At 44.8% G+C, this 13,254-nt stretch overlaps 1 protein-coding gene across 4 annotated transcripts in view; it reads right to left on the bottom strand.

The window, feature by feature from the left end:
• KDM2B (lysine demethylase 2B) overlaps nt 1-13,254 on the bottom strand; it is a 113,513-nt gene that overhangs the window by 66,868 nt on the left and 33,391 nt on the right. For all 4 annotated transcript variants that reach the window (XM_053959128.1, XM_053959129.1, XM_053959126.1 and 1 more), the window contains 2 exons: nt 5,049-5,142; nt 4,027-4,180 (listed from right to left, as the gene is read on the bottom strand). In XM_053959128.1, coding sequence (XP_053815103.1) covers nt 4,027-4,180; nt 5,049-5,142 — 248 coding nt within the window. The remainder of the gene's footprint in view (nt 1-4,026; nt 4,181-5,048; nt 5,143-13,254) is intronic.

Raw genomic sequence — 13,254 nt, forward strand, 5'->3', positions numbered from 1 at the left:
CTGCTTTTGTCTGCACCAATTTTACACGTGCAAACTCCCCAGAATTTGAAGTGCAAGTATCTGCACCAGACATATATACACATGCATTAAAGAAAACGTCATTTTTTGAAAGAGAGGCCTACCAAAAAACTGAGAGAAAAGCAAACAAGTTTAACATATTTCAAATTACGGCAAAAATCCTGCTTGTAGAGGACAACAAGCAGTAGGAGAAAGACAATATCCATGTCAGAGGTCCATCACTCACAATCAAAATTACATATTCAGCAAGACTAAGACTTAAAAGAGCAAGTGGGTTGAAAAAAAAGATAAATTTTTTTGTATGCTTAGTTTTGAGCTTAGGTTTATGTAAAAACAGTGATGTTTAGGAGGACATGAGAGGAACTAATGTGGTGTCCAGAGACCAAGAGAGAGGGAAATCAATGAATGCACCACTTGAGAAAACAAGTGCAAGGAGAGAAGTGAAAGACAGTTTACAGAGAATAAAGACTGGAGTGGAGGGTGAAGGGCAAGAGAAGGAGAGAGAAAGGTTCCAGTGAAGTTATGCAGTGATGTAAAAGGAGGAAATACTTATCACGGGAGAAGCACTGAAGATAAAAACCTGGTTAACTGGCATTAGCCTAGTGAGTGGTATTTCAAAAAGGCTGTAGAGGAACAGTCAGGATGTAACAGAGCAATTGGCCTGTAGAAGCCAAAAACACGTCCACAGAATCCTGAGCTGTAGAAATCTGAGGGATGCTGCCCAAACACTGATTCTGTGTGTCTCAGCACAGTGATGGAGATACCTTAATTACTACTCCATTAGCACCACTACAACAGACTCCAAACACTTCACACAGCCCCCCTGAAAAGTCATCACATGGTGCAGAAGAAAACTACAGCAAAAATAGTACAGGACAAGCTCTAGATTTGACTGTGACTGGAGTGTTGTTTCCCTACTGAGACAATAACTGAGCAGTGAAATGATGCTTTTTCTCTTCTGGATCATCACAGTTTCCATCTGAAGCATACTTTATAAAGAATTTCCCTTTTATTTGGATGTGAGTCAGATAGGCAGCATCCCCTGTCCACTATTCCAGAGTGATACATGTTACCTTGACCAGATTTCACCTGTGGTGAATGTTTACCATATGAAAACTTTACATATTAAACTCTGCCCATGGTAACATATACAGTGTAAACATCCTGGGGCTGCAGCACTTTTCCTTTATAAGGAAAAGTTTGCTCCCATCCTAGGGAAATAACAGTTTGAGTTCTACAGAAAAAAAATTAAAAATCATTCCCTACACTGGTAGCAGTTATGGCCTCCTCCCCTCTTGAGCCTTTAGCTGGTCTAACATCTTGCATCTAATCTGGCCATAAACCTCAGAATGGCACAATGTGTGTATTTCTCAATCAACAATTACACTGACACCAGTTGCATTAATGGAAAAGGCCAGGTTCCTAGTTGATTTTATCACTTTACCACAGACTTTAGCAGAGTTATCATCCTTGACTCACCAGTGGGAATCACTGAAGTGGGAGATGAGAACATGTAACGGTGCATGGCTCGTGTGGAGCAGCCCTATGGGGCCACCAGGGTACAGCTGGGCTCCTGCAAGAGTGTCCCTCAGAATCCCAGATTGGTCTCCCCCTCCCCATATTTAGGAGGAACTCCTAAAATGCTGAAAAATGCACCTTGGCCCATAACAACTCACTGTGCTGACGATATTGGGCTCAATTCCTCCTTGATACCACAGCTGAGACTGAGCTCTCAGTGCTCTTCAGGGTTACAAACACCAGGAGAAATCTACTGGTTTAAACTTAATCCTGAAAGGATGATGGCAGTGATGGAGAGGAAAATACCCTGAGGCCCTGGTGAGCACTATAATTATGCCTTCCCCAAGAATGATCCCCATTCTTGTCCAAGTGGTTTGTGCTTCTGGGGATTTACTGGATCTACTGCTGATCCCAGATTCTCAGACAAACCTTGCATTTCCCAGCACAGTGATTTCACTCCCTCAGTTGTCTTCTTACAGTCTTCTCTACCTACCTCACTCTCACAGTGCTATGGTATAACAGCATTTCTAGGACTACTCCCAAAAATTACTTGAAAGCAGGAGCAGAGCAGGGTATTTTATGGGAAAGGTCCCTTGCTGAAATGTTTCCCATTCACAGCCCAGCTGAGCACTAATTCCTCTACACTTTCTGTGACCAAACCTGTAATTAGAAGGTATTTCCTCATGGATGAGTTGAGGCTGGTCAAGGGTTTATCAGGCTCAATTGAAAATACAGGACGCGCTAGTTTTACAGACATCCATAAAGAGAACCTAAACACTAAGAACACTTCTAAAGCACATAAAAACCACTTTCAAACATTAACTAACATGATATGTGCACAAACCAGAGCAAAGAGGTCACAGGAATTGACCTGTTTTACACAGCTGTGCTCAATTCACTGACCTGGAACAGCCTTTAATTAGGCATTTCCATACTCTTAAAACAAAGGCAGAAATAATGCCCTTTCACACAAATAAGAGATTTGCAAATAAGTTTTCCAAACAACATACAGCAGAGCAAAAATCCTTGAATCTGTGAGGTGCTTACAGAGAAATTATTCATGAATGCCTTTCAAATCTGGCATGGAGCCTAAAATGTCTGAGGTATTGGCATTTCTGTACTCGGGGCTTTCCTAAGAAAACAGAAACTACTGTCAAAAACCCATTTGGAATCACTTTGTGTCAGCCACCATGTTACAGCTGTGTCCTGTCCAAGCTCCCACAACCTGCAGTGTTCCAGCTGCTGAACATGACTAAACTGACATACAGAAAGTCTTACTTGTAGGAGGCTTTTCACAGGAGGATGGAGATAAATAGAAGATGCAGTAATGGGATCTAAGCAAACAGCACAGCCACACTCAAACACCCAGTTCAAACAGTAATGGCACATTCTGACCTGTTTCAAGGCAAGATCTAATTCCTCTAACAGATTAACTCCTCCACCCTCAAAGTCATTTTGCCTGTCATCTCCCAGGCTGATTCTTACCAAATACTTACAAATGTGCACATTTGTGGCTTTCAATTGATCCTAACTCCCCAGATGAGAAGAACATTGTCCCTGTCTCTGCATGGCCTGCATTCTCTCCGTTTCTAGGGTTAAAAAATAATAATCCTATCTCCACAGAGTAATTAATTCCAGAGCTGAAAATCTACCTTTCTGTCATGTAGAAAATCTACCTATATTTATTTCCCTGGTAAGATCCAATAGACAGAGGCAATGTGTTAAATTAATATAAACAAACTTATGGTCCCATAATAGTCACGGAAAGCAAAGTCTGATATCATCTTAAATGAGGGCCGTTACACATTCCACCATCCTTAATCCAATTTAGGCAGGAGCAGAAAGGGCTGAAGCATCAGTCTTCAAAGCAACAACTATTTGGTGGCTTTGCAAGAGGAGCCTGATCATGTAACACAGCTACTGAGGTGGGCAGCAGTGTAAAACTGAGTGTGGCTGGGTGCTGGAAGATGTCCAGATTCAGCATCATCTGAACAGTTATAACAATGAAGCTGTTTCCCCAAGAAGCAACCTGAGGGGAGCACAGCACCTGCTCTCCCATGGACTGGAATCTCTCTTGAGATTCCACCAAGAACCATCTCTGGCTACAGATAGAGGCAAAGAAGCAAGTTACTGAACTGCAGGTGAAACCTGCCAGAAGAGATCACAAAAAGAGAAAACTGTCTTTCCCAGAAGGCTAACAGCAGCAGTCAGTACAGCTCTGATGAGAAGTGGTGAACTGACAGCTCCAGAGACCCAGCTCCTCTCTCCTTTCTCCCAGTACACACACGTGATCACTGCACACACTTCCTCACAGTACATTTTCCATCAGTCCTAATTTCTGGAAAATTAAGCACATTTAGTCCCTGGCCTTTCTTCTGCCACAGCAAATAAAGAGGTCAGTATGGGGTTTAGCTGTGAAGAATTGTTTTACACAGAACTGATAGTAAACCACAATCCCAGTCATTCCAGAAGGTTAGTTAACAGGGATACCTGAAGGAATGAAGAACGTGTAGCCTTGTTTCAGCTCAATTCTTTGGCATCGTTCCACCCTGTCTCCCAGAAAGATATCACTTTGCTTTCCTGAGAGAACCCATTCTTCATAAAGTTCTAGATTCTGCAGAGTAGGTGGAATCAGCCAGAAGATCTAAAAACAAAATAAAGATTTAATTATTACAGTCAACAAAAAGAAACAGCTGAGAAACTCCACCAAGGCTAGAGTGTGTTAGGAAAATGAGCTGCTTTCTGCATGAAACACTTGTTTTCCAGGTGTTGTACACAGAGGCACACACAGACAGCAGCAGCAATTAGCCCACGTGCTGGAAGTGGCTGGGTAACTGTCACTTGTCATCTCTCTTCCAGAAATATCTTACTCAGAAGCTGCCTGTGGTTTACCTGCAGTTCAGAACAGCGTGTTGGTACAGTAGAGCTGTGCTGAGATACAGAGAGGAACAGGAGCTGTTCCACTGACTTCAGTTCCCACCATACACTGTCCACACCACAGCTGGGAAAAACATCCTAAACCAGGAAAGATGGCAATGCAGCTGTACATGCTGTGTATGTTAAGGCTTCTGCATCCTTTAATGTTTCAGCTCTGGTTTATTGTGCTGTACACACACAAAAAGAAAGGTGGAATCTCTAAAAGGAACAGAAGCTTTAGCTACAGGAGACTTGTGAGGGCACTCTGACCCAACAAGGGTACACACAGCCACATCTTGCTGCAAGATACTTCTGGACCACACAGCAACAGCGAGCCTAAACGCACCACCACCAGCAAATAACACATTTGGTATTTCAAATAAATCACTTGTTTGTTTCATAACGGTGACTGGTGTCCTTCTAGTTCAGTAAACTCTGTGTGTATCAACAAAGCTGCTGAAGCAGTCTGATCACTGGCTGATCCCCTCAAGGAAAAAAAAAAAAGAGAGAAAGGAAAAAAAATGAAATAAAACAACCCCTCTCCTCTGTTAGAGGTGCAAAGAAATAAAACCATATATCAAAAAAGGTTCACCTACCTTCCCCCCACGGAAAACGTGATACCACACTGAAGTGCCACCAAAATCAATATGAAAATCAGTGAAGCATCCTTTCACACTCATCAAACAGTACCTGCAGGTAGAGTGAAGGACAAAAATGAATCAGTCTGAAACAGTATTTTTCACGTCTTAATTTGCAGAGGTTAACTGCCTGTGCAATGCTGCTTCCACCAATTAAGTTTCTGCATTTACAGTACAGGAATTTATCTCATGAAGGTAACGAGGTTTCTGCTGAAAAACGCATCTCTCCATGTCTGAGTTTGCTGTTCATACAAGAGGAATTAAAGCTTCCAGAGTTAAGGAATAGAAAAACATTAAAAGTTAGGCTGTTCAGAAATATTTCTTATGGCACTGCCAGTCCCTGGGGTGATCTGTCTAACGCTCTCCTTCATCGCTTCAGAGACACAACCTTCACTACAAGTTGTACGCAAATTGCTTCAAAGTTTTGAAAAACCTAATTTGCTTATAAATCCTCCTGAATGTTCTTTACCTACTTGCCACTCATGCCATTTTTGCAAGGATTAGGGGACAGAAACCTCATTTGGTAAACTAACTCCTTTTTGTTCACATTTCTAGGCATTCTGCATCAAAACACATAAAGGACCCAGCTGGCAGCCACACTAACTATCAAATCCACTATTTTTTACACCATCTTGATACAGGATTTGAGCAGTTTAAAGTCTGCATTGCTGGAAAAGACACAAGAGCTGTGGTCTGGCTGCAGGAATCTCCAGCCTGCAGCCACCATCTGTAACTAATGGCCGAATCACAGCCGCCCTCCTCACTGTAGGCACCTTTGCAAACGCAGGAAACACACACCACTTAACCCACTAACCTCTTTTCCTTGTTCCGGTCTCCGTTTCATGGCTTTTTTTTTTTTTTTTTTTTTTTTTTTTTGGTTTGGTTTGGTTTGGTTTTTAAGGGGAGTTATGGAAACGCTACCGGAAGGGGATTTGTTAAAAAAAAATTAAAAAAATAAAAAAAAAAAAGGAAAGGGGAAAAAAAAAAAAAAGAGGTTTGATTTAAGTGTGTCTTTTTCTGCTCACATTCAGGTAGGAGAAGCTCAGCAGTATGCAGCCGGCGTGCAGAAGTCCCTGTAGATGATAGGCTGGGAAGGACCTTACCATGTGTCTGCAGAAGGCTGGCAAATCAGAGCCACTCTGGGTCCATAAGAGCCGCTGCCTAGCAACCACATCCCGAGCCGGAGTTGACAGAATGATACGCAATGCTGTCATGAAGACAGTCAATTTGTGGGCTTCAAAAAAGGTCCTGCGCCTTCATCTCACAATTAAAACCTCTCCTTGTGCAATTACACGTCTCTCCTCTTGCCCACTCTGGAATTTTTTAATTTTTTTTTTTAATCCTTCAGAAGCAGGAAGAAGCTTTTGCTGCCCCTGGGGTATTTCAGATGCTTCAAAAATCACAGCTAGCCAAGAAGCTGTCTACACTCTCAATATGCTCCATTTCAAAATATGAGTCCTTCCCTCCCAAACACTTTTTTTAAAAAATTCTCCTTTTATGTTTTCTCTACCAAGATGTTGTTGATTACAAGTCAGATAGAATTTAAAAACAATAAAAGAAGCCCAGAAAGGAAGTTGCTTTTCTTCCAGCCAAACTGCAAAAAGTCACAGATTGAATAATTATTGCTCATTAGGAAAAAAAAAAATCAGCATAGAAATTCTCAGCTTGTAAGCAGTGCTGAGTATTAGAGGTTCATGTTGTTTTAAAGTAAAAAATTCAAATCCTTATGGAGTCAATTATTTTCAGTTTCCAGAAGGCCAGATATAAAATACATCACACTAACAACAAAAATTTTCTAGAGTGCTACCTATCAACAATCACTCCCTGAATTAAGATATTCTGGAAGAGCAAACATGGCCTGGGCATTAGCTGGTTTTAGCTATTCCTCAGTAGTCAATAATCTAAACCTGAAGCAGTCAAACTGTTTATGTTCAGAGAGGTAATAACAGGATTGAATCCTGTCAAATCAAAGCACTTTAAATTTAGTTTTGTGACAAAACACCAAAGCAGGTATAAGTGTGAACACGCAACTCTTTCTTTTCCTTGTTTTTCCCCATTTCCCCCTCTCTTTTCTTGAAACTCCTCTAAACACAATTTCCACTCCAATAAAGGTGGTTTTAGTGAAAGAGTCGCTTATGGCGATTAATAAGAACCTGCAAAGCATTTGGAAAATAAAGTCTTTTTCCTTCCATCCACAAACAAGCCATGCCTTAATTTATGCTGTTAATCTCCCAGGCCTGCTTTTGTCCAAGCCCAACAGCTCCCAGCCGGCTCAGGAGCCTGCGGGAGGATCTTCCGCCATCCAGCTCTCTCCCTGGTTGCCAGAGTCTGGCACAATGCCTTTGCATTGACCTCTACAGCTTCCTCTTCCAATGTACACCGCAGTCACATGGTCCCAGCACACTCCATGGCACTGCTAATCTCAGGCACTGCTCGGCTCCGGCCTCAGCCGGCGGCTTCTCATCACCAACAGCTGCTAATTCGGGGAACCACTCAACTTTTCAGGGTTTTCCATGACAACAGTGGGGAAAAAAAAAAAAAAGGAAAGAAAAGAAAAGGGGGAAAAAAACCCTAACACAGTATCCACGTTGAAAGAAATCTAGGAAATGCATCCCACTGTGTGTTGTGGCCACAGCGCTCTGGGCCAGGGCAGGTACAGTGGCTCCAGGGACACAATCCCACGTCAGGCATGGGGAGACAATCTGACCAGAGTTACACCCTGAAAACACAAGCGACCCAGAAGATGCCCCAAGTTGAGTATTCTCACAACTGCTACCACATCCAGCCCCTGCACACTCCACTTTATCTCCCTGCACAGCCTCAGTCAGGGTTTTAAAACACGCAGCTGCTTGTAATCTGTTAGGGGGGAGCTTCCCTTCCCGATTGAAGAGTTTGGTTTGTGTTCTCCACAAGCCTGAAATTTGTCCAGTTAATGTATTGTTATTTTGGAGGAAGGATTTGTGATGTGGAAAAAAGGGGAACTTCCCCCTCACACCCCCTCCACCCCCCAAAAAATAAAATAAAATAAAATAAAATAAAATAAAATAAAATAAAATAAAATAAAATAAAATAAAATAACCAACCAAAAAAAACCCACAAACATCTGGGAAAATTTCTTAGAGAAATGATGCGAAGAAATATGGAGTAACCTGCAAACTCACGAGGAAGAACAAACACAGATATCAAAAAAAAAAAAAAGAGAGGGAGATGATACAAATGAAGCTAAACCACTAAGCAAACACAGCGAGCTGGGAACACAGGAACAACACAGACACCGCTCCATAAACCAGCGCAGAGCCCACACTCCCAGGCAAACCCACAATGCACTCGCCACGCATCGCTACAAACCCGCAAGCAAACAGAGAAACAAAGACAGCGAGAGCCGCGCCGGGATGCGAAGGCAGCGCCGGGCAGGGCAGGCAGCGGCAGCGTTCATGCACATGGGCCCGGGGAGACGCGAGCGGACGCACAGGCAGCAGCATTACCCTGAGCTCAGCTCCTTCTCTCCCGCAATAAGCACCGCGCACCATACGGCTCTATTCCCTCTGGCATTGCGAGGGCTCCCCTGCCACTGAGCTCAGCCCATAAACCACTCCCAAACCCCAGCAGAGGCTTCTGTTTTTTGTTCGGGCCAATGAGAAAAGTATAGCTCACTCTTCCTTCCTCCCAGGAGCAGCGCCGGCTGGTTGAAATCCCTGAGCCTGAAACCGAATACCACAGACCCATGAGCCAACTGCAAGTGCCAGCGCGGGGAAAGGCGCGGGCCTCGCTCCCCATCCCCGGGCGGGAGCGCCGCTCCGGGTGTCGGGGGAGAGCGGCCCCCGGCAGCATCCCGGCAGCGCGGGGGCCCTTCTGCCGGGCCTGCGAGCGGGCTGGCAGGAGGCAGCGGGAACAAAGGCTACCTCGGGGCGCCTCGGCCCGCACCGACAGCGCTCCCACACTGGGGCCCTGCAACTGGAAGCCACGAATTGCGCCGCAAGACAAAAGAAACCATTGTCACCCGGGAGGCACCGGCCCGGCTGCCGCCCCCACCCTCGCCTCACCGGGCAGCGACCGGCCCCGCCGCTCTGGGGAGGGCCCGGCTGCCCCGCGGGCATGAGCCCTAGCATCTCCTCACGGAGGGCCTCGGCTTCCCTAGGGGTGAGCCCTGGCTGCTCCAGCGGGGATGAACCCGGCTTTCCTCACGGATGAGCCCCGGCTCCCCCGTTAGGGATGAGGAACCCCGGCTCCCCGCGCTCCGCAGGACCCCCAGTACCGGGCCAGCCCTGCCCGTGGAAGGCCGCTCGGAGCCGGCCCTGTGCCCGTGCCTTGCCGGGACCAACCTTCGCCCCGTCCCCCTCCTGGCAGCGGTACCGAGCGCTCCCAGCCCGAGGGAACGAACCAAATCGGCACACACCGTGGTCACCACACCCCGCGCACTTCAAACGCACATGAAAGGCCCGGCTCCTGGCCTGAGGGGGTTACGGTCCGACTGAAACAGTCACAAACAGAAACAACACCCGAGATAAGAGAAGCCACTTTTCTGCCATGCACCGGAGAGTTTGTGAAGTGCCTGCAAATCACACTCTCAGACCACGCTGGCACCAAAGCAAGCGACAACACTTCCCTCCTCGCACCCTTGCCCGGTCCCAGCCCCGGTGGAACACCAAGGGTATGCGGGGTGGGCTCGGATTTTTAATTTTTTTTTTCCCCCACCACAGTGAACCAAGCCAACAACTCACTGCGAGCCAGGCCTGTCTGCCCCTGGAAGAGCAGTTTGGTGTCTGTGAGAGCACAGCTCATTTCTTCATCCTGTGACAAGACTGTTCAGCTCCAGGGCCACCACAAACTGTTGTAAACACTGGTGGTTATTTGAGTTACATGTGTGACGCTGCTCCTCCAAGTTCTACCTGAAGGAGGATTTGAGACTCATGCACTGATATGAAGACATCACATTTTATTTACTTTGCTAGCTTGGAAAGCCTTAACGAACAAAATTCATTAAATTTTTTTGCTGAATTCCATTTATAGAGGTTTTGTATCAAAAGCAATCCACAAATGGCATACAAAGTGCAGACAAGTCTCTCACATGTATAAACCAGTGCCAGGTTGCCTTGTGGGACCTGCGAGCTCCCTCGATTCCCTGTCTCCAGAGGCACCCTCAGCTTCTAATTAGACCACAGCTCAGCAGAGCATTTTAGCATCTGTTTAAATCCCTACTTAGTAAAGGAATGAATAGAAAGGAACGGATGGCTGAACAACAGCCTGGGAGAGGGAGAATAGGGCTGAGGACACGCTAACAGAGCAGCATTCCTTTGTGAACAGGTAGATGTTCCACACAACATACTCCATCCTTAACTGAAGGCCGGCATCATTATAGAGACCTATTACAGCAGTGCTCAGATATTTAAAGTATTATAGAGAATTTTGAAGATAAAAGGATGTTGCAGTGACTAAAGCTTTTGTTTTCATTTGTTCCACAGCACAAATATTACCAAGTTCTTAGAAATTCCTGGTACTGTTTCATGTCCTGAACTGTAGCTATTCACTGCCACTGCACTGCAAATAATCTTGCAAGGCTACAAACACAAAACCTAATAAAGAGGATAATAATTTCAGCAGGGCTATCTCTTTTGATAAATGAAAAATCAAATGAGTACTTTTTTTTGGGGGGGGAGGGGGTTGACTCAGCTATATCCAGATTGCTTCAGTTCTGAATGAATTTAAACAGAAAAACAAATCCCAGCTTGTTTTGAGCTACCTGAAAATGGTGTTGGTGATATAACAAGCTTCTGCCCCTAAAAGCTGATGTTAAAATATCATTGCCTTTTTCTGCTGGCTCTTGGTTACACAACATCTTCCCACTCTCATCCAGGATCTCATGTCTGCAGGACTTTTCTCAGGAACTTGCACCCTGGGATGTGAAAGAAGGGACATAAACTATTGCCCCACTTAATTCAGTCCTCTAAGGCTCTGGTGAGGTAAGCAGCCATTTACCTACAGGCAGAAAAATAACTTCATTGCCCAGAATTTTTTGAAGAAGTTAATGGTGCAAGTCCAAGCGCAGGGCAGGGTGGGCTCCAGCGCGCGTGGTGCTCCTGGTAAGCGAAGCGGCAGATGGAGCGTTCTCTAACTTCACTCCCAGCACGGAACTCGACGTGCAGGAGCCAAGACAGACATTTGTGTCTGGTAATGCCATCTGTGTCTGCGAAACTGCAGCGCTCTCGCTGGAGTGCTTTTTGTTTGTAGGGAACACGTTAATGGTGGGGATGGCATACTGCAAACTCTCAGAATTATGGGAATGCTCAGAACAAGAAAGGAATGAATCGATCCCATTTCTGAGCAACAACAGTCATTAATAAAGCATATGAATATAGATGATTCATATAAAAGAATGGGCAGTGTGAAGGAAGTAACAGCACTGACTTGTGGCTCCACAGCTGAACATGATTTCCTTACTAAGGGCTCAAACCCTCTGGATACTCACAGCACTAGCTGGGATCAGTATCTCTACAGGAAAGGGTCAAGTTGAATTCCCAAAGATGGAGAAAGCCAATCTCTTGAGGAGTTCATCTTTAAACCAGACACACTTATGGAAGAGCAATCTCTTTGAGAGTCACTGAGCACATAGAAACCAATTCTACCTCAGGACAGCCCCTGCCTGGACTGCAGATAGTCAAAGTTCAGAAGGTAATTTTTAGGAGTGGCATTATTTTGTGCTCACACCATTCTTACACTCCTGCCAGGGGCCTCAATGCCAGCACCTGACAGATTACTGAGAGACACAGATCTTCATCCTGATCTGGTACAGCTTCTCTTGTGCTCACAGACTGTCACTGTTTGTTACTGGTTTTATCTTTGTGGCTTCTTCAGACTGATGAGGGGTTTGTGCCAACAGTGCTGTAAATCATCCTTCTCTAGTCTTTCTGTGAGATGACACTCAGTAGCAACATCCTCATCACTCCAGCTGCATCACCCTCGCCTTTAACACTCATGCCTGGTAACTCCTTTTCCCAACATCAAACTCTATTGTCACATTTCAAGCGTTCACAGTCTTTCAGTGTTTAGCTTCCCTGTACCTATCACATCTACTAGTTTATCAAGCTGTCAACCTCCACCTTCCCTTTGCCAGTGACAGCAACCTCCACGGCTCCATGTCTGCTTCTTCAGGCATCTCCTGCCTTTCTACCAGGCCACCCTCCACAAATGGGAAAAACTCCATGTCAAAATCTGTTGATTTGGTACGTCTCTAAAATCCCTTTGAAACCTACCATCTGGCATTTCATGATGCAAGTAGTGAACTGCAAGCATATACTCTGTTTTTTCTGCTAAATTCTGTTAGTCATGTTGCTACCTTATCCTTCAAACCATCTCTGCCTTGTTCTGTTTACTTGCTACATCTTTTTCAGCATCTGGAGTGTGCCTGCTCTAGGACAGGAATTGTTTCCTTTACTTCTTACCTTGTACCATCCATGAATCCTTAGGCCCTGAATCACGATTTAGTTTCTTAGCTCTGGCAAATTATAAATAATGTTATTTAGCTGACTTACCACTTGAGAAGCAAGTGCTGCTCTGCTGCTGGTTTATTGTGCAACCTCAGGCAAGTCACTTAGGACACTTCCAAATGCATGGAGACTCCAATCCACATCCAGTTACCCTAATGAGCAGTTTGATCTTTTAAAAATGTAGGAGTATCTTTAACTTCCACTGAAATCAGTGGTGCTGAGCATAATCCCCAATGCTTGTCACAGAGTATCTTCTTTTATGGAGACTTTTACCTTCCAAAATGTTTATTTTTACAGAACAAGAGTGAATGCTACATATCACTTCCTGACTGCACACTCCTTTGTATCTGTTGGTACCATTCTGTTTTGCAGTTTGGAAGGAGTTCTGAGTGATTTGCAGAACATCAGAGGTCGGTTCAACAGCAGAGCCTGGGATGCTGCCAGCATTCAGTCTGGCCAATAAAACAGAAACAGCAGTGAAGGGCTTCCAGGATTACCTGGTGTTCATCAGCCATACAAGTCATTATTACATCATTAAAGGAACCCCTGTCTCAGCTGTACTCATTCCCATGAAACTTGCAGTGCACATTATGAGGCTCCCAAATAGTTCCTTTTTCCAATCACCACATGAAAAGATTCAAGGAAGACATTAAAGCAGAAGAAAAAGCAAGGTGAGCCTA

Source organism: Vidua chalybeata, chromosome 18, assembly GCF_026979565.1.
Source record: "Vidua chalybeata isolate OUT-0048 chromosome 18, bVidCha1 merged haplotype, whole genome shotgun sequence".
In the NCBI taxonomy this organism is placed as follows: Eukaryota; Metazoa; Chordata; class Aves; order Passeriformes; family Viduidae; genus Vidua; species Vidua chalybeata.